Genomic DNA, 20,536 nt, shown 5'->3' with positions numbered 1-20,536 from the left:
CAATTCATTATAAAAATACTATTTGTTATTATAACCGTTGGTTTGTTCAGAACATGTGGAGAGCTAAAAGGTCCTAAAATTAAGTTAATTAATCTCAAGATGATTCCACGAAGATAAAAAAAGAAAGAAAAAAAGATGGATAGTTCAGAGAGGTGTGCTATCTACATACTCCATTTTACTTCTTACATATCCTTATTAATTTTTATCAGTTGATTTTCTTCAATTCATCCAATCCGATATTCGAAAATTAAAAGAGTGTGTGAAAAGTAAAATAGATTGTGTGAATATCACACCCTAGTTCAGACCATGACGTTTGCAATATTTCGTGGGCCCACTCAAGCCCAAGTAGTCTGAATGCTGAAGCTTTCCATAAAGCCCAAAGGCAATGTGAGAGAGCAAACCTTGTGCGCCCTTTAGACAAATGGCGTCTTTACTAACTTACGCCCACTACAATCTTTGCCGGTCGTACACTATTACTGGAGGAAATTGGATTTGGAGGGAAAAAGAAGAGAGAAGAAAATGCCGGTGGCAAGGCCTGAAACCTCTGATTCCAGAGTCATTGCTCACGTCGACATGGACTGCTTCTACGTTCAAGGTCCCTTTCTCTCTCCTCTCTCTCTCTCTCTCTCTCTCTCTCTCTCTCTCTCTCTCTCTCTGGGTCTGTAATTGTATTTTTAATGGGGACTGTTAGGGTTTGGAAATGTATAAATGGTAGTAAAAAAAATGCAGTCTTTAGATACTCCCATGTGAGTTTTTGGTTAATTGGTATTAAATTGTGATGTAATTACTAAAAACCATAGCTTTCCGGCCTTTGATCGAGAAAATTGAGACCGATTTCGCCTTTCTGAGCAGAACAATGCTGAAATGTAATCTTGTCAATGTGAATTGTTGATTGTTGTAAACTCTTGAAGTTTCACAGGCTGGCCGAAAACTAGTAGACAATGAATAACACGTAGAAATGAAACATTTTCCGACTTGAGAAGGGAATTTGCCTTACTCTATGGGATTAAAGTTGTTGTTGTTGAACTGATTAGCTTATGGAAATTGGAAAATGCTTCCACACACCCGTTTAATTCCGTTCAGATAAATTAGGATAAGTCGTTATTATATAACTTACACATTATCTTGGGACATTTCATTAAATGCTGTTAACACTGTTGGGAGAATTTTTCTCTTCTTACGGCCCCATTTTCGCTAAATCTTAGAATTGTATCCATGGTTTTGTCGTGGAGTCATATCGTCTATCTCACTTACAGTGGAGCAAAGGAAACAACCAGATTTAAGGGGCTTACCAACAGCTGTGGTACAGTATAACGCCTGGAAAGGTGGGGCCTTGATTGCTGTCAGCTATGAGGCCCGAAAATGTGGTGTGAAACGGTATAATAGTGTTCTTGTTACAACTTCTAGTGCCTTTTTTATAAACAAAAAGGTTTTTTTGTGTCAAGTCTACAACTGAGGCATGATTTTCAGTTCGATGCGAGGTTCTGAGTCGAAGCAAGTTTGCCCACAAATTCAGCTGGTCCAAGTCCCAGTAGCTCGTGGTAAAGCTGACCTGAGCACATACCGCAATGCGGGATCAGAGGTCTCTATGGTTTGAGAGACATTAATGTCTTATGGATTTCTTATCATTAGCGACTCTCTAAGAGAATTGTACTTATAGTGAACTTATTTTGTGTAGGTGGTTTCTATTCTGGCAATGAAGGGTCGATGTGAGAGGGCATCAATTGACGAAGTGTATCTTGATCTTACTGATGCAGCAGAAACCATGTTAGCGGAAGCTCCTCCCGAGAGCTTGGAAGTAATTGAAGAGGAAGCTCTCAAGTCGCATGTTTTGGGGCTTCAAAGCGAGGTTAGTTAAAACTTAACACATGTCAATGAATTATGTTTATTTTTAATGTTAATGCGTAGTGTCAATTTGAATTATCATAAATAGCATAAGTTGGCAGAGATAATATGTCTCCAATTCCCTTATGAGATAACATGATGAACATGTTTAGTTGGTCTCTTTTTCTTTTATTTGTGCGTGTTTGGAGTAGCAGGATATATCAATAGTTCAGGGAACATTAACGTTTTACATGGATCTTGGATTCTTGATTATCTTTCTTCTTTCCATCCTCTTAGCTCTCTCTCTAACATGCACCATGAAGCAGAATAGAACAACGTAATATTAAACATTTACATACCCAGATTAAAATCCATTTACACACCATTTTTGAGTCTCTTACTGCATTTATTCCTTTGTGTTGGAGTTTGTGTTTATTTTTATTCAGTTTTTGACTATTTAGTATAGTATAGAAGTTTTAGCTTAGGTAATGAACTTGGGGATAATGGTGTACTTTCTGAAAATTTCTAGTAGGCCTAATTTTGCTTCTCAATTTTTATTATTAACGTTGTTTATTCAAAAGCAGGATTATTCGATCCTCTAGTTTTATATATGCTCATCTTGCATTAGAAATCTGTTATAATACTGAAATTGGGTTCATTCAGGACAGCAGTGATGCCAAAGAAAATGTGCAAAAATGGCTTTGCAGGAGCAGTGTTGATCGACGTGATAAACTATTAGCTTGTGGGGCACTCATTGTTGCAGAACTCAGGTTGCAAGTGTTGAAGGAGACTGAATTTACTTGTTCAGCTGGCATTGCTCATAATAAGGTAGAAACCAAAGTGGTCCTTAGTCTCAAATTTTCTAATTTTGTTTTCCTTTGTGGACTATCATGTTGTCAAGGACACTTACCCTTATGACGAATTTTGATTTTTGTGTCATCAACTATGTGTGATTTGTTATCAGATGCTGGCTAAACTTGCAAGTGGTATGAATAAACCTGCGCAACAAACTATTGTTCCGTTCTCATCTGTAAAAGGATTGCTAGATCCCTTGCCAATTAAGAAAATGTGAGTTTTAGATTGTTCTACCCGGAATAAAAGATTTGTGTCAAAATGATATGCCCATTACGTGACTACAACCTGCATTGCAAAACTACATTGCTTGAAGCATGAACAAAATAAAACCAGATTTAATTATATGTTTCTTAGTTTTATATTTCCCAATAAACAGTGCATAGTTGTAAAGAAATCTTTGTTTTCAGGAAGCAGCTTGGAGGAAAGTTGGGGAGTTCATTACAAAGTGACCTGGGTATTAACACTGTTGGTGACCTTTTGCAGTTTTCAGAGGCAAAACTACAAGAACTCTATGGAATCAATACCGGGTGACTACCTATCATTGAATTATTTTCTTTGAATGACAACTTGTCATGATCTCATTTCTGATCTCTACATAATTCATGAATCACAGTACCTGGTTATGGAATATTGCTAGAGGGGTCAGCGGGGAAGAAGTTGAGGGGCGCCTTCTTCCGAAAAGCCATGGTTCTGGGAAGACATTTCCTGGACCTCAGGCTTTGAAGACGATTGCTTCTGTAAGTAATGCTCTCCAATAGACAAATTCGCTTTGTAGCTTGCACTAGCGGTGAATGATTTTGATCTCACGTACTAGGCCATCATGGGATTTAATCTTGTAAATGTCACTCAACTAATGGGAAATGTAAATATGCCAAGTCTCCTTGCTTCTATTGAAAATTTTTAGTTCAATATAAGCATCATGAGAAGTTACATGAATGTCACTATTTAATTCAGCTGCGCACATTCTTTGTTGTACTGGAACTCTGCACTCACTGGTTTACAGTTTTTCAGACTTATGGTTCTCTCATAGTCTCATTTGAAATGACACAATCGCAAGAAATTGCATGCAGAAATGGCTAATGTGACTTATAGGTATTCGAGCATAACAAAATTTCAGTTTTATTTCAAGTAATCATATATTTACCAAAATTAAGGGGATGTGGGAAATTCCTCATTGTGTTACACATGGAATGAAAGGGGCTTCTATAATATATTCTCTTCATTGGTCGTCATACCAGGTTTTTGGTTCTTTGCAGGTTCAGCATTGGCTTAATCAACTTTGTGAGGAATTGAGTGAACGTCTTCAATCAGACTTGGACCAGAACAAAAGGATAGCTCACACACTAATGATGCATGGTACTGCATACAAGGTACCTATCTGTTTTGTATTCGAACCTTCTCTTTTTTACCATTAAATTTTCCCCTACCAGTGGAGATACTCTTAAATTTTGGGTATGGTTTCTTTCCATTTTGCTTTGTTCTGACCATGATTTACCCTTCAGGCAAGTGATTCAGATTCACATAAGAAGTTTCCTTCGAAGTCTTGTCCCTTAAGGTATGGGACTGCCAAGATACAAGAGGATGCTTTTAGTCTATTTCAAGCTGCATTACGAGAATACTTGGGATCATACACAGCCAAAATACAAGGAAATCAAAACAACCAATGGGGAATAACGTCACTTTCTGTTTCAGCAAGTAAAATTGTTCCTATACCATCTGTAAGTTTTACCAAACTTGGTTCCTAGTATATAGTGTATGGTTCATCCATTGTTTCTACCTTTCCACTTTGATTTCTAGGTCTCTCTGCCCTATTTACAACCGCTTAAAACACTTCCAAATGGTCATTTGCAGCATGCCCGAAAGAACTTTACAAGAACCGTTAGATATTGATTCTTTTTTCTCAAAACGCCTTGTAACATTTGCGATCATTATCTGCTGGTTGATGCTTCAGAATATTAGCATATTAAAGAAAGTGAACTATTCTATCAGAAAAGAAGTATTTGGACAAATGAAATCCATTTTTTTATAGCATCGTATTTACTATGTGGATATGTCATCTTGCAGGGAACAGCTTCAATCACGAAATACTTTCATGGCAATCATACGTCTTGCTCTTCGACAATGCAAACACAGGATACCATTTTTGAAGAAGCTGATCCTCTGTCACCTGCAGGTATTTCCAGTCTCCTAGTTGTCCTTTGTGTGTAATTACTAAATATAGTTTCAAATCAGTCTTAATCACTCTGATGGAAGCGAATTGTGGATTTAGGTAAAGAAAGCAACCTAGAGGTGAATGTAACTAAGCCACAGATTGAGTTCCCTGGTGAAGAAACCACGATCAAGCATGCTGTGCCTAGTTCGGATCAACTGGAAGACAAAAAGGATTTGTTGAATGACCAGGTTTTTCAATTATTTTTTTTTGAGGTTTACGTTTAATTGTGCACCTGAAATCTAAGCAACCAGAATGTATATACTATGAGATTTAATAGTAATTGTGTCTTATGGGCGGAAATATATCATCTTTAGATTCTCTGTGCTTCAACTGACTATGAGATTGACTCCATTATAACTCTTCTCTTGTGGCCTCAGTTTCCAATCTACAGTTGCTTTACTTTCTTTTTACCCACTTTCTCAGTTGTGTTTAATTTAGTTACTTTCCATGGCATTACTTCACTGGAAAATAGCACTTCTCGTATTTTCACTATTTTTATATGATAATTATACTATGCTGTGCGATGCTAATTACAATGATTTAATTGCATGCTTAGTCGTTTATTTGTCATCATTTCCTATGAAACGATTCTGCTCGGGAATATGAGAATCATGATTTACTCTTTCATTTGCAGAATCCATGTTGCTCTTCAGAAAATCAAATACAAGATGAATTCACCCAAGAATCTGTACCCTTGTCGACCTCAGGTAGTATCTTGCACAGGATGTAACTCTTGGTTATCCCACCTACTGCTTTTCTTTTCCTTCTGTCTGTATAATTAAGGATATCCATGCAGGAAGCGAGCACTGCTCACAAATGAATCAAAGTCGACAGATGAACATTAATTATGGGGAAGAACCATGTGTTATTACATTTAACGTGCCTAGTTCCAATAGACAGGAGCAGAAAAGAAAAGCAGTGAAAGACAAGGTTCTTAAATCATTTTTACCATCTCTTTAATTCATTTTTGTCTATGGCATTGCAATAATGTCATGAATGCTACCTAAAATCTAGGATGAAGAAGAATGAATATATTTTGCAACAAAGTAGTCGTCTTCCTGTTTTTTAGCCATCAAGTGCTCGTATATGGGAAGTTGGGTTTGTAGAAGATTTGGCTTAACTTTATGATGATACTGTATGGCAGGGAACATCTTCGATATTGAGATTCTTTAAGAATCAAGATCCATATTCCGCTCCACAAAAGCCAGAACGTGTTAAAAATACTGAAGATGTTAAAGCACCGCTATCTGTTGGTAAATTTGTGTCCTGCCACTGTCTCGCTTTAAAATCGAAAATATTAAGACTCGTCCTTGCCTCTCTTGCTAAACTTGAGTTATATTGCAGGCTCCCAGTCTAGAAATGATAGCAGTTTGGATAGTAATCAATCTGAGCTGCCAAAAGAAAGACCTTTCGAAGAAGCTGGGGCTTCCATTGTGGGTGGTTCATCTCAAATTGAACAAAGAACAGGAGCATCATGGAGTTACAATGTCGATGAGATTGACCCCTCTGTCATCGATGAGCTGCCACCGGAAATACAACAAGAAGTTCGTGCCTTGCTCCGGCCTCACAAGCGGCATAATGTAGTAAAACGGGGTTCCAGTATTGCTCATTATTTCTCACCAACCAAGAACGCATAGTATATGATGTCGTTCTGCACATTGCTGTATTTAAATCTAAGTAATTAGTAAATACTTGTATAGAATCTGAGAGAACCTAAGAACCTTACAGATTTAAGGTAGCTCTTGGCAGTGCCTTGTGTATATTATAGTGCACTTGTATCTTTCCTTGGACCACATCAGCTTTGCTGATAACATTATAAGCACAGTATAGTTTACTTATCTTCCACCCGATGTTAAATTTAATAAATAACCGAAAGTTGGTGATCGGATCTACTTGTAAGTACGAGATTTTAGGTTTGAATTTTGTGGTTAGCAAATTCGATACTAACGTATTCTTTCTATCTGTAAATCAAGAAAACGGTACGGGACTCTTTAAAAATACTAAACATAACGGGTCGAAAATAAAGGGTCGGGTATAAATTTGGGCTGATCCAAGTCGTGCTTTAAACCAACGGCCCAGATTGATTGATGTGCACTAACCTTTTGCGCAAGACAAGAGAAGAGAGAGAGAGAGAGAGACTATACAAACACCTTCCATGGTTGATTCACCACTCTCTCTCTCTCTCTCTCTCTCTCTCTCCCCGATTTCGTGCTTCTCAGACTATCTCCGATTCTCTATTCCTCAAGATCTACCCAATCAGGTCCGCTTCTCTTCTCTCTTTGAAATATCTGAATTTTTGTGTCTTGAATTTACATACGCATTTCTTTTCATGGTAGATTCGTGCTAAATTTCTGGGGTTGTAGAGAGAGAACCACAGCAGGGTACTGTCTATTTGTTTTCAATCCGTCGGATTACTCGGCGTTTAGGAGGAATTAGTGACAATTTTTACTGGGTTCTTTTTGTGAGTTTTTTAGAAGTTGAATAAGGTAAAAGATGAAGCTTTTTGTTATTCTCTGGTTTTTCTAGGTCATATTTTGATAGTGTTTTGATCTTTCCTGAGAATTTCGGCACTTTAGCTTTGATAGTGAGATCAATTCTTCATCATTTTGGTTTTGAAGCAGAATCTTTTCGTATGTTTAGCGAAAATCCGGTTTATTGGTTGTGATTCTAATTCCAATGCTTTCCTTTCGACTTTGTAGTCAATGCTTAAACGTTGCTTGTTCTTGATTCAGTAGGCTTGTCGGCCTTGCTGATTCGTCGATGGTGCTAAATAAAACTCAATTTGTTTCCTTGAATGGTTAAGTTACAGTATCTTCATTGGATGTGGAAATTAGTACGAGTTTTCTACTGCTACAGGACTTGTAGTATTTTTGACTGATTCCCGATAGTTTTGGAAGGAAATTAGAGTCAGAAAAGACTGGAAATAAGCTATGGTTGTAATTAAGGTCTAGGGTTTTAGCCTGGATAGTGGATACTGATATCAATTTTTATAGTTTCAAGTTTAAAGTAGAATCTTCTCGTAAATTAAGTTAATATCAGGTTTATTGGTTTTGGTCTAGTTCCATTTTTTTCCTTTTCTAGTTATGCTCAGAAGTAGTCTACGCCTAAACTCTGCTTATGATTGACCCAGTAGCCTTGTCCATTGTGTCAAGATGTGTATTGATGCCGTATAAAATTAAACCTTTTTCTTTGACGGGTCACGTTACAACTTACAATATCTTTACTGAATGTGGAAATTAGTGTGATTTTTCTGCTGCTGTAAAACTTGTTTGCCTCTGGTACATAGTACGTGAACTGTTGCCCCTGTAGTTGAGCAATGGTCTTAAAGAGTGGATAGTAACTTTCTTACTGCAAGTATTAGTGATTGCGGCAGATAGTAACTTGAAAGTGGACAATGCTAGATCGTTATTTACGTCTGTTTGTTAGGAAGTTAGAATATTTGCAGACACATACCTAATTATTAAAATATGGGTTAATATACTTTAATTTTGACCAATGTTAACTGTATTCCCAGTCCATGGAAAGAGAAAAAGGGGTGGAAATATTACCACATTTTGAACTTTTAGCGACATAAAGTTTCAGTAGTATAAATGTATGCAATTTTGTTTGGAACCTTCATGTTCATTCAGCTGTTGGGAACAAGCAGGAACTCTTTGCGGCTAGAGTCAAAATGCAGCCGCAAAAACTTGTAGTGAATTTCAGTCTTTTATATATCATTTCTAAATCTGACTACTTTGTGAGAAGTTTACCCCTTTGAGTCCAAATTTGAGTGCACACCATTGGAAAAAGTGATGTTACTGATATATGTTCTGTTTTAATTATTTTAACTTTATTAACTTGAAGCTACAAGAACTATTATTTTCTTCCTTTCCACTGTAGGGTTTATTCGAAGAGCCATTTCAATTTGTTCGAATACGTTTTCATTGTTTCTATAGATACTATTTCTGAAGATTGACATGTTTATTGGATGCATTCCTGACTCGTTTAATTCCTGAAATTTCATTTGTAATTCCATGTTCTTAAATAAACTTTGATAATTGCCATTGATACTTCTTATGAGCTGGTATTTAATCAGTTTCATTGTTTTACATACTTCAGTTTGATATCAAATGTCTCGAAGGTATGACAGCCGCACGACGATCTTCTCTCCTGAAGGTCGTCTCTACCAAGTTGAGTATGCTATGGAGGCCATTGGAAACGCAGGGACCGCAATTGGGATATTGTCGAGAGATGGAGTTGTGTTGGTAGGTGAAAAGAAGGTGACTTCCAAGCTTCTTCAGACCTCTACATCAACAGAGAAGATGTACAAGATTGATGATCATGTCGCATGTGCAGTGGCTGGGATAATGTCTGATGCCAACATCTTGATCAACACAGCCAGGGTCCAAGCACAGCGCTACACATTTGCTTACCAAGAGCCAATGCCTGTTGAACAACTAGTCCAATCTCTGTGTGACACCAAACAAGGCTACACGCAGTTTGGTGGGCTCCGCCCATTTGGCGTTTCGTTTCTGTTTGCAGGTTGGGATAAAAACTACGGTTTTCAGCTGTACATGAGCGACCCAAGTGGAAACTATGGCGGTTGGAAGGCTGCAGCCATTGGGGCAAACAACCAGGCGGCACAGTCAATGCTGAAACAGGACTACAAGGATGAAATAACAAGAGAAGAGGCAGTTGAGCTTGCGCTGAAGGTGCTGAGCAAGACAATGGACAGCACTAGCCTGACATCCGATAAGCTCGAGTTGGCGGAAGTCTTTGTCTTGCCTTCGGGTAAAGTGAAGTACCAGGTGTGCTCCCCAAATGCACTGAGCAAACTGTTGGTGAAGAGTGGAGTGACTCAACCTGCCGCCGAGGCCTCTTAGCTTTTCCTTGTTCCAATTAGACGTGATTTTCAGACAATGTTTTGGCATTATAACATTTGAATTGCATGTTTCCTCACTTTGTATGACTTTCTTCTAAAACATATGATGGATTTTGGCTCTTGCACACAGACATGAGGCATCTTGAATAAGCTCTCTTCCGGTGATTAAGGGCTCGTTTGGAAGTGTTTTTAAAATGACTGAAAGCGTTTTTGGTGAAAATATTTTTGAAATCAATTCTTAGTAAAAATTTACGTGCATCGTGGAAAAACACCTTAAGTACTTTTTGCAAGGAACATATATTTGGTGCTTCTTCTAAAAAGCAATTGAAGTGCTTTAGAACTCAAAAAACATTTTAAGTCATTTTAAAAGTATTTTCAAATGAGTCATAACTCGAGCAGGTACGTAGTGCATCTTGACAACATACAGTAGACAGATCCGCTTCATTTTGTATCTGTACTTGTTCTCGATAGCGAGCCAAAATACGCATTACGAACAAAAAACTGATACCATTCTTGTCAAAACGCCAAGTTTGTAATCTGCACTGCGTTAAAGCATCATCTGCAAATAAAATAAAGTGATTTGAAAAGAGTCCGGGACAAAAGTCCTATTAACTTTAGGTGCCTGATTAATTTTCAGGTTTCGCATTAAGTGCCACCAAACGCCGAGTTTTGGTCTCGAAACTTTGGATGGACCAAAAACCAGAAACCGGGAATGCGTGGAACATGTTTTCCCGGTGCACAATACCACAGGCAACCCAAACCAGCCCGCGAGCGTCCATAGTTTTCAACTTTTCACTAAGACCCTCGGATTTCATTTATTTATACTTGCAACTCCTAAACTTCTTTTTTTATTTATATTTTTGGTCACCTATGAGAAATCGGGACTTTAGTCTTTAATAGTTTATCTTTTGCCACATCGCAATCAGATTCCAAATCATGGCAGAAAATGTGTGACAGCTTTATTTATTCCTAAGCATATGTTTCCACTAAATAGTAAATACAAGAGGAAATTATATTATGTTTAATATATCAAAGTGAAATTTTCTACGGATTCTTTACCATTTCAATTAATTTTTTGTGGCAGCATTATAAAATATTATGTAAAAAATATGAAGCGACAAAGGTTCCATAAAGAGTTCCACTTTTAAGCGAGTCTTCTTAGCATTTTTCTTGAGTCGTTTCCAATTAGAGAGGAAGTTGAACCATATTAATTGGAATTCTCAATGTTTTGATGCTTAAACAATAATGTACAGTCTAATACTATTCATCTTTACTTGTAAATGAAATGTTTTAAGTTCGAATCTCGTAAATGGCGAGTTCGATACAAATTTCTTCCTCCACTCCTTAGTACAACTATATAGTTATATCAAGAAAAAAAAATGCCCCTTTCAATTTCTGCTTAACTTTCCCGTTATTTACAAGTTTATTGCTTTAATGAATACAACGATATCGGACAAAAAATAAAAATTCAAATTATATGAGTCAATCATAATTAAGTATCTAACATGTAATCTAAAATGCCGCATTGTCAAGAAAAACTTGACCAAGATTTTCGGATAAATCTCAAAACATCAGAAAATATAATTTTGAAAAGACATTTATTTTTTGTCAATTTGAAAAAAACAAAGTCACACGGCAAGTCAGCAGGAGGGGCCGAAAAGAAACAAATAGTAAAAGTGCGGGGTGAAAATTTTAAAACCAAGAAATAAAGCAGTCAACCAAAATCCGCGGACGCAGATTACAATTAACTGCGCCTGCTGTATGTGATGTAATCCGCTTGAGAAGCTAGGAAGGTGACTGATTTATTTATTTCCTCGTTCTCCATGAACGTGCAGCTGAAGCTCTATAACCATAAACGGCTTTGCGTTTTCTCCTAATTCAGATTCTCTCGCCCATTTCGGCATCTGGGTAAGCTTCAAAATCTCTTCTTGCGCAGTATTTTTTATTTTATTAATTTATTTTGGTGGAAATTTGAGTTTGATTTGGTTGGTATCTCATAATTTTTTTAAAGCTGCATTTTCTCTGATTATTCTATATCCGTCAGAATCTGATGTGTTTATTAATTTATTCGGTTTTAATCTTTGCTTGGAATCTTTTGTTGGAGTGCTTTATATTGGATGTTTCTTGAAAAATTAGAACATTAAAATTAAATGGATTGGAATATCTGCATTTTACGGCAAGTTCGTAATTTTTTAGTTGTGGTGATTGGGGATGAACAGAAAGGCTAAACTTTTGATGATACAGATAAAATTTGGTGTGATTTGGGCATCTGGGTAAGTTGGAAGTCTGATATAGTAGTTGGATTTGTTACAGATTCATCCTTTAATGCTTTTGTAAATCTAAAATTATATGTTGGGGGAAGGGCATTTTGTTATCATCAAGATGCTATGTAAAAACAAAACATAGGATGTATTATCTGTTTGATTATTGCTTTAAGTGTGCCTTTGACGAAGTATCTAATGCTATTAACTATGCAACTCAGAAATCGTTTGATCTTGATTTATAGCATTTGTTACATCTGTCATTTGTTGAAGGGTGTCCGGCGAAGGGCTAACTCGCTTTGGTCCTTCGTAATTTTGTAATTAGTGATTGTGATCTGCATCTGTATCTGATTCCGATTTATGTTTGCGGGGTTTTTATGTTATTAGAAACTGAGAAGCAGTGCCTTTTACATTTTTTTGTTATTGTATACTAAGAAGCAATGTATAAGTAGGAAATGTAGATATAGCTGACGCAGGTCATCTTTTTCCATTCCAGTTTTGTAGACCAAGAAGCAATGCATAAGTAGGAAATTCATCTTAGTTTTATTTGTACTAGGAAGAAAGAAGAAAAGAATGATATTTAGACGGGGTGGTATTCATGGAGTGTTTGTAATTTGTTTGAGTTGTTTTCATCTCTGTATAGAATTCCGAGTCTGATGACAGTAATGCTATAAGATAAACGCCGCAGGATTACAAATCTGAATCTGATGCTATTTTGACAGTACTAAGTATCTGTAATTGGAACGTTCACATCATAACCTAATAAATCTACTGTGAAAATGCAGTGATAACTGGAACTCCTTGAAGAGGTTGGTTGACTGCATCAATATTTGGTGCTTTGATCCCAACGTATACTGAAAGTTCCTGTATAGGCATTTAGTGGTTCATTTTTTGGGATTCACTACAAAACAGTTTTACAATGTCATTGTTGTCAAAGTTGCGGTGCATTACTGTGGATGTTACTGGCACATTGCTAGCTTACAAGGGGGAGCTTGGTGACTACTATTGCATGGCAGCCAAAGCTGTAGGGCTGGAATGCCCTGACTACAAAAGGGTGCATGAGGGCTTCAAATATGCATATAAAGACATGGCCACCAAGTATCCATGTTTCGGGCATGCTGCGAAAATGCCCAACATCGTATGGTGGAAAACTTGTGTCAGAGACTCCTTTATAAGGGTAAGATATTTGACATGGGTTCTCGATCTTGATCCAGTTCTCTGTGTATCTGATGCCAAGGTTTTGTGGTGCTTCTAAATAACTAACAGAACTTGCTAATCTAGAAAACTGAGAACATCATCCCCCTAATAGAATTTAGACAATAAATAGTATCAGCTAGGACTTTCCAACAAATTTTCTCGAATAATTTTCTTAATAATGAATTGTGAAATGGACATCTTTTTTTTATTTTTTATAATAGGCTGGATATCATTACGATGAGGAGACATTTGAGAAAGTGTTCCGACGTATATATGCATCCTTTGGTTCCTCTGCTCCTTATTCCATCTTTCCTGACTCCCAACCCTTTCTAAGATGGGTCCATGAACAAGGTCTTAAAGTTGGAATTATTAGCAATGCAGAATACCGTTATCGAGATGTAATTCTTCCAGCCTTGGGTGTGCACCAGGTAAATTAGTTAAATCTCTGTTTCAGCAGCATTACTTGACACTTGGGTATGCAGATCCCTTAGTTTTGGTTTGCTTTCATGTCTTTCTCATCCTGATTGTATCATATCAATGGTTTTTTCAGGGAACCGATTGGGATTTTGGAGTGTTCTCTGGTGTAGAAGGTGTGGAGAAACCAAACCCAAAGATTTATGAACTTGCACTCGAAAGGGCTGGAAATCTGTCACCGGACGAGGTTCTGCACATAGGGGACAGCATGCGCAAAGACTATGTCCCGGCAACAAGTATTGGGATGCATGCATTGTTATTGGATAGGTTCAAGACATCTGATGCCGATGAGTGGAGGAAATCTGGCGCAGTTGTCCTTCCCGACTTAGAAGCTGCAAAAGAATGGATTACTTCAGAGAAGTCAGCAAGCTGAGCTGCTGAGGGGCATTTTCGCCGGTGATGCTGCTGTTAACTTGTAATCTCTTACCCATAATCGATGCAATTCCGTTAACTTGTACCTGGCCGGCGGTGCGTTTGTGCAATTTGTTTCTGTACCATCTGAATCAAGGCTGTAGCATTTGCAGCAAAATTACAATGGAAAAGAGATGCTTTTGGTTCAATCATTTTTGCTTCCTTTGCAAACAACTAGCAATAATTTAAGATCTTTCTGAGATTCAGATAGTGATGGTTAATCCGGAAATCAGTCACGTTAATAAAGCAAGCCTACAACTTTGCACTCCAACTGTCTGATGATTACAGGAAAAAAGGGGAGCTGTGAGCCTGCAAATTTTGGCCACCCAAAGTGAGAACTTTACCTAATTTTCTATGACACAAAATACATCACTAGATGAAGAGTTGACTCTAATTGACCCTCTTTTGCCCTCTTCAAACTTTATATTATCCCTTTTTCTTTTAATATTTCCTTATCTTTATAACCCTTAAGAATGTTTTTATATATTAGAGATGATATGCAAGTTGTTCAGAGTAATGCACTCACTATTTTGTACTTAAGTTCAAATATTTAGCAGACTAGTTGGTCAAGATGGTATAACTGCTCCTACAACAAAATTTGAATTGATCTTCCATAATTTGGAATGGTTTTGAATATCATTTTGTCAAAAAAATTAGAATGTTTTTAAGTGAAAACTATGTAGAATTTTTTCTTTATAATTTCCTTTTTGGGTCGGAAGTTGATTCAGTTTCTGACTACATTTGAGAGTGGTCATTGTCACTGGGTCCAATGGGACCAAAGGGGCCAGCTACCAAGACTGCCCCATTGTTGTGGGGATAGACAAAGCTCACTTGGGTTCCTCTCAGCCTCCAACCCCTTTGCTTCTTGTCGCTCATTGCCGCTTCTTCCCCCTCCCTCCCTCCCTCCTCCCTTTTTTATTATTCTATTGCTATCCCAGCTTTACAGGCCCCCTCCGTCCCTCCCTCTCCCTCTCTCTCCTCTCTCTCTCTCTCTCTCTCTCTCTCTCTCTCTCTCTCTTCTCACCTACCGACTCCTGAGAGGTGGTGAGAGTTTTTTGGACCCTCCTCCCAAAGCCAATGCACCAGCACGCCTACAACTAGAGACAAGAAAAGCAACCGTTTTTTGGGGTTAAAAACCAGCCATTTTTGTTCTCTGGTAAAACAAGCAACCATTTTTTAAGGTGGAGGAGAAGAACCCGTCTGCATTTTTCAAATGTTTTTCACATTTCCATCCACTTTTTCAGTCATCAATGCTTCAGAGATCTGGATGGGACTCTAGATGCTCTTGGGTTTTCAGTAAAGTTTCAATCTTTGCCCCACCTTTCATTTTTTCTGCACATTTTTTTAATTCAATGAGGGTTCAAATCTCCATGTTGTGACATTGCAAACCATGTTTTTATATATTGTGTTGTGAGAAATGCAAGTTTCAGACTCCCCAAAGAACTCTGAATCATCAGCTCGTTGTTGTTGTTGTATTCCTGCTTCTGGGTTTTGTTGAATGTTAGCAATGAAATTAGGTAATCAACATAACGATTTCGATTCGTCTTTTGAGCAAAGTTTGAGTGGAAGTTTTAGAAAGTTTACATCTGGTTTGCTACAAAATGATATGGGATTGCTGTCTCCGGGCCATAGCTCGAATGGTAGTTTTCGGAGGTCTAACTCCGTTATGTCCACACATTCCGGCGCTTCAGCTTCAAGCAAGTTTGCCTCTTCTTCCAGAAGAGTGTCCAAGGGGCTAAAGGACTATTCAAGGAAACTTGTTGACCTCGAATTGTTCACAGATTGTATTGGGGATTGGGTTTTGGAGAATTCGTGCGAAGATTCAGCAACTGGTTTTGGTCCTCCCTTTATGATCGATGAATTGCGCAAGCTTGATGTGGCATTGGAGGGTGTTTTGTTTCAGCAACTTGTCCGGATGCCATGCTCACCTTATGTTTCCGGTGATCCAAATGAAGACGAATATCTTGCGTTGGAAGACTTCCTTCATGCTGTAGTTAGTGGTTTGTGGCATGCATTTTGGCATAAAAGAGGTGAGCTTCCGCTATTTGTATCTTGTCCGCGTTCTCTTGGATCCAGGTTTTATAGTGTAGAGAAGGCGATTTCAAGGGGAGGGCTTAGAAAGCTCTGTGGTTTAGCATTGATATCGAAAATTGGGAGTGATCAGCAAGTCCAATGGGATCAAATCATGGAGTTTGCCCTGTTTAAACCTGATATATTGTCAGGAAATGAGTTGAAATTATCAGCTTCCGTTGTCTGCGAAGCCCTCTTTTATGGTATTCATATACTTGTTTCTAGGTGTTTGAGCAAGGTTAAAGCTACAAAGAGCAGTTCTGTGTTCCTTTTGGTTCTGGATTCTAGATATGGAGGGGTGGTTAAACTTGGAGGTGATCTTAGTAAACTCGAATTAAACTCAACTAACCCGTACAAGTCTGCGGTTGAATGGATCAAGAACCATGCTGAAGTCTCTGTGTCTCCAGTGGACCGGATATGGAACAAATTCGGGAATGCAAATTGGGGAGACCTAGGAACTCTGCAGGTACTTTTGGCAACTTACAACGCTATTGTACAATGGAATGGACCGCCAAGGAAGTCAATAGCTTCATTAGTCTCGAATCACAGCCTTCGCCTTCAGAAGCGTAGGATGGAGTTCTGCCTCGGTGGGAATGAGAATGGTCTGGTTCCTTACCTACAACAATCTGGTCATCAACAAGGAGAGATTGTTGAAGTTGACCAAACTAATAGTCAAGTTTTCAAACACAGTGCTTCGCGTTTAAAGCTTAATCAGGGTGAGGTTTTGCTGCTGGAAGATCAACAGCAGGGGCAGAAAACTTTTCAAGTACAAGAGTCTCTGGTGGCAGGGAACCATTACCTCTATAGTGCAGTTTGTCTAGATTATCCGACACAGTTGTTGACTTTATACATTGGCGCACATCCGACCAAACTTGAACCTTGTTGGGAGGACATGAGTCTTTGGTACCAAGTGCAGAGGCAAACAAAAGTGCTAAACATATTCAAGCATCATGGAATTATAAGCAAATATTTGCCGGAAATGATTGCCTCTGGGCGAATTTTGCATTCTGGCCCTTGCAAGAAGCAGACCCCCGGGGGTCGATGTGATCATCCGTTGTGTGGGACGCCAATACTAGTGGCATCTCCAGTTGGTGAACCTGTTTCATATGTTGTTTCTCAAGATGGACCTCTTTCCCCCAACGAGGCAATTCGCTGCTGCAGAGACTGCCTAGCTGCTCTAAGAAGTGCCACAATGGCAAATGTCCAACATGGTGATATTTGTCCGGAAAACATAATTCGTGTTGTTGACGAACAAGGTTCAAGAAACAGTGGTTTCTACGTTCCAATATCATGGGGCCGTGCAGTTTTGGAAGACCGGGACAGTCCAGCTATAAACCTACAGTTCTCTTCATCTCATGCACTGCAGCATGGGAAACTTTGTCCATCATCAGACGCCGAAAGCCTTGTTTACCTTATGTTGTTCGTGAGCGGGGGAACAATGCAGCAGCAGGACTCAATCGAATCTACCTTGCAATGGAGGGAGACAAGCTGGGCAAAGCGTTCGATCCAACAGCAGCTGGGTGAGGTTTCACCTCTCCTCAAGGCATTTGCAGACTACGTGGACAGTCTCTGTGGAACACCATATCCTGTGGACTATGACATATGGTTGAAGAGATTCAGCAGGGCCGTGGACGGCGTCGGAGATAGGGGTAAAATGATCGAAGAAGTGGCGGTAACGTTGAGATTGAAGGATGTTGCTGAGTCCTCAGGAACATGTGGAGGGTCCTAGGTTTTTTGGGAGGGAGTGTTTGGTTTTGTAATTACATTTGGTGAGAGGAGATTCAACTGCATTTTGTGTTAGGGGCTCTCCGGGATGTCTGAGATCTTTACAGATTGGTGTCGTGCATGGCACTGTGATTGGGATGGACTGAGTGCAAATGTATCTGACTTGTTTTTGTGTTCGTAAGTTCTTGTTTTGTCTTTGGATATGAGATTCTGGTCTGTTTCCGTTGGAAAAAAGGGTAATAAAGTAATTGCGCACGCAAAAGAAGTACGAAATAAAAGAGTGGCTTTTTAGCCAAAATTGTCTCTGAGATTTGTATAACTCTTCACTTTGATACCTGATATTTGAAATCAATAGAAGTGTTTATTGAGTTTGTTCACCATCAATCATTTTGGTCATTTCTTGAAAAATCTCCATTAAATAAGGATAAAATGACATAAATGTTCTCAATTTTTGTCAAACCATTTTGGCCTATTGTTTATTAAATTGAGAGTATTTTTGTCATTTGATCCTTATTTAACATAATTTTTTAAAGAATGATCAAAATGATTGATGGTAGACAAACTCAGAAACCACTTTCTATTGATTTCAAATCTCAAGAATTAAAGTGATGAGTTATTCAAATTTCAAAGACCATTTTGGCTAAAGAGCCTAAATGAGTGATGTGCCATTTAACAAGGTTCATTTAGCAAAACGACACTTTTTATTATCTACCAAAAAACGCAACAATTTTGTTAGTAAGAAATGGGGAAATTTTTCGAATTTGCACCAGAAAATTTACCCAATTTACAACTTGTCATGTGAATTTTCATTTTTTGATTTACAAATGGTATTCTTTACTAATTTATTTAAGGGGAGAACTTTGAATTCGAGTAATAAAGTTAAAATTATAACCACAAATTCATTCCACCACTTGAATCACTTGAATTACCCAATTAATTTCAAATTTTCGTTAATTCATGTGTTTGATTTATCTTTTTACGCCAATTGAGGTAACCATAGGTGGCAAATTACACCTAACTATTTATTCATGTGACACCTTTGCTGCAATATTTTGTCAAATAGCAATTTGAGAATTTCTGTCTTCATCATTTTCCCCTTTCACAAGTAAAACTAAACCATTTTAGCTTCATCATAATCCGAACCAGCATGTCAGCATCTAGCATCCAGTACCCAATCGAACCACCAAAACCCTAAACCCCTGATCTATGTTGCACAGACGCTCTGCAATTTCGAAGTATCAAAGTGTCGGACATCTCGATGGGCAAAAACACTCCAGACAGTTTAGACAGGTCAATAATTTGGACACAATCAAGACACAACTAAACACAACAAGGCATTTTTTTTGTAAATATTTAAAGGCATTTTGAGGCAATTTTGTTTTTGTTTTTTTTTTTTTTTAACATGTTTAAGGTTTTTGTTACTGTCATCTTCCGAAAAAGTTTGAAAAATAGAATGACTTGTTTACTATGTTAGTTTTCAACATTTTGTTCAGGATGTTCTTTTTGTCTTCGATTCGTTACTGTCGAATATAAGAATATCTTACCAATCTAGTCGTGTTAGGTGACATGAAGTTCTGCCAACTCGTTTGGCTTTGCACATTTTTCACTGTTCCTCGAGTATATGTAGTTATTTTTTTAGGAATCCAAATTCCTTTGTCCTAATTCATTAAGTTCGAGAATCTGGATCATTGAAATTTGATTTAACGGCTAAAATTATTATGATTTTTAAAGTGAGCACTTGTTTGTAGCTATTGGATCAAATCTCAACGGTCCGGATTCCCGAACTTAGTGGATTCAGAGGAAGGGATCCAGAGAGGATCTATTTCCTTATTTTTTTAAGAAAAACTAATAAAAATGACTTGAAAACTTTGAGTTTCAACGATAAATAGTATCAAGATTGACTTTTTAGTGTAAAAACGTAATTTTTCGTAAAAATGAACAGTATTATAAGCTTTTCGTTAAACTTCTTTATTTTTTATGTGTTGGGTTCATCTTTTATTAATCTAGTTCTGCTTTTGAAGGATCAAACTTGGACTTTTTTGGTTTGTTGTTGTCACGCGACTGCCTTCAATTATTGATAGTGAAGCTGAGGTTGTGCGTGCTCCATTCAGAACTCTTGACTTTTACATTGTTGCGTACAATCGATAGCGTGAGGACGAGAAATCGAAGGTAAGATTTGGTATGCGGTGATAAATAATCGTAACCACTTGAATTACGACGCGCTTGCATAATAACTGTTTATTTGAAGTGACTCAAATGATGCGGACAATATGGTAATCCAGTGGAGTGGGCTGGTTTTGTCGGATTGTTTACTGTGATGACTTGGCATATTTATGCGGTGCCACTTGGCTTGAATAATGTTTGCATTATTGTCATTTACTTTTAGTCTGCAGATTCCACTGCTTGAGCGGTATTGTTTATCTTATCTACCATAAAATAATATACTGCCGTTTGTAGTAATATTTATTTTTACTAAGATAAAGATTTAGGCTCGATTTTAGCAAAAAAAATTCTGAATTTTATAAATTACAGTTTCTTTTTTCTATCTCATTGGTCCTTATTTACAATATCAGCATATCAATTTACGCTTAGCTTATTATTTTTAGCCTAGTATTTTTCGTGTTTATGGACGCATTCTGCATAAAC

The 20,536-nt window shown here is 37.8% G+C and overlaps 4 protein-coding genes across 4 annotated transcripts; all 4 read left to right on the top strand.

Annotated features, from left to right (window-relative positions):
- Positions 1-475: 475 nt before the first annotated feature.
- On the top strand, positions 476-6,800 carry LOC137728661 (DNA polymerase eta). Its single transcript, XM_068467387.1, has 16 exons — positions 476-595; positions 1,257-1,377; positions 1,471-1,582; positions 1,679-1,849; positions 2,488-2,652; positions 2,789-2,892; positions 3,087-3,206; positions 3,293-3,416; positions 3,936-4,049; positions 4,182-4,397; positions 4,744-4,852; positions 4,949-5,079; positions 5,526-5,598; positions 5,688-5,821; positions 6,036-6,144; positions 6,236-6,800. The coding sequence occupies exons 1-16, from the start codon at positions 520-522 to the stop codon at positions 6,526-6,528; spliced, it is 2,172 nt and encodes a 723-aa protein (XP_068323488.1). The 5' UTR covers positions 476-519; the 3' UTR covers positions 6,529-6,800.
- Positions 6,801-7,016: 216 nt separating this feature from the next.
- Positions 7,017-9,879, top strand: LOC137728663 (proteasome subunit alpha type-4-like). Its single transcript, XM_068467388.1, has 2 exons — positions 7,017-7,151; positions 8,990-9,879. The coding sequence occupies exon 2, from the start codon at positions 9,001-9,003 to the stop codon at positions 9,751-9,753; it is 753 nt and encodes a 250-aa protein (XP_068323489.1). The 5' UTR covers positions 7,017-7,151; positions 8,990-9,000; the 3' UTR covers positions 9,754-9,879.
- A 1,622-nt stretch (positions 9,880-11,501) lies between these two features.
- On the top strand, positions 11,502-14,244 carry LOC137729400 (uncharacterized). The gene is made up of 4 exons (XM_068468343.1): positions 11,502-11,660; positions 12,799-13,190; positions 13,432-13,638; positions 13,761-14,244. Exons 2-4 carry the CDS (start codon positions 12,933-12,935, stop codon positions 14,055-14,057), a joined length of 762 nt encoding a protein of 253 aa, XP_068324444.1. The 5' UTR covers positions 11,502-11,660; positions 12,799-12,932; the 3' UTR covers positions 14,058-14,244.
- A 1,358-nt stretch (positions 14,245-15,602) lies between these two features.
- Positions 15,603-17,894, top strand: LOC137728472 (uncharacterized). The gene has a single exon (XM_068467251.1). It carries the CDS (start codon positions 15,603-15,605, stop codon positions 17,892-17,894), a length of 2,292 nt encoding a protein of 763 aa, XP_068323352.1.
- Positions 17,895-20,536: the final 2,642 nt, after the last annotated feature.

Source organism: Pyrus communis, chromosome 3 (genome assembly GCF_963583255.1).
Source record: "Pyrus communis chromosome 3, drPyrComm1.1, whole genome shotgun sequence".
In the NCBI taxonomy this organism is placed as follows: Eukaryota; Viridiplantae; Streptophyta; class Magnoliopsida; order Rosales; family Rosaceae; genus Pyrus; species Pyrus communis.
This window is presented reverse-complemented; position numbering and strand designations above follow the sequence as displayed.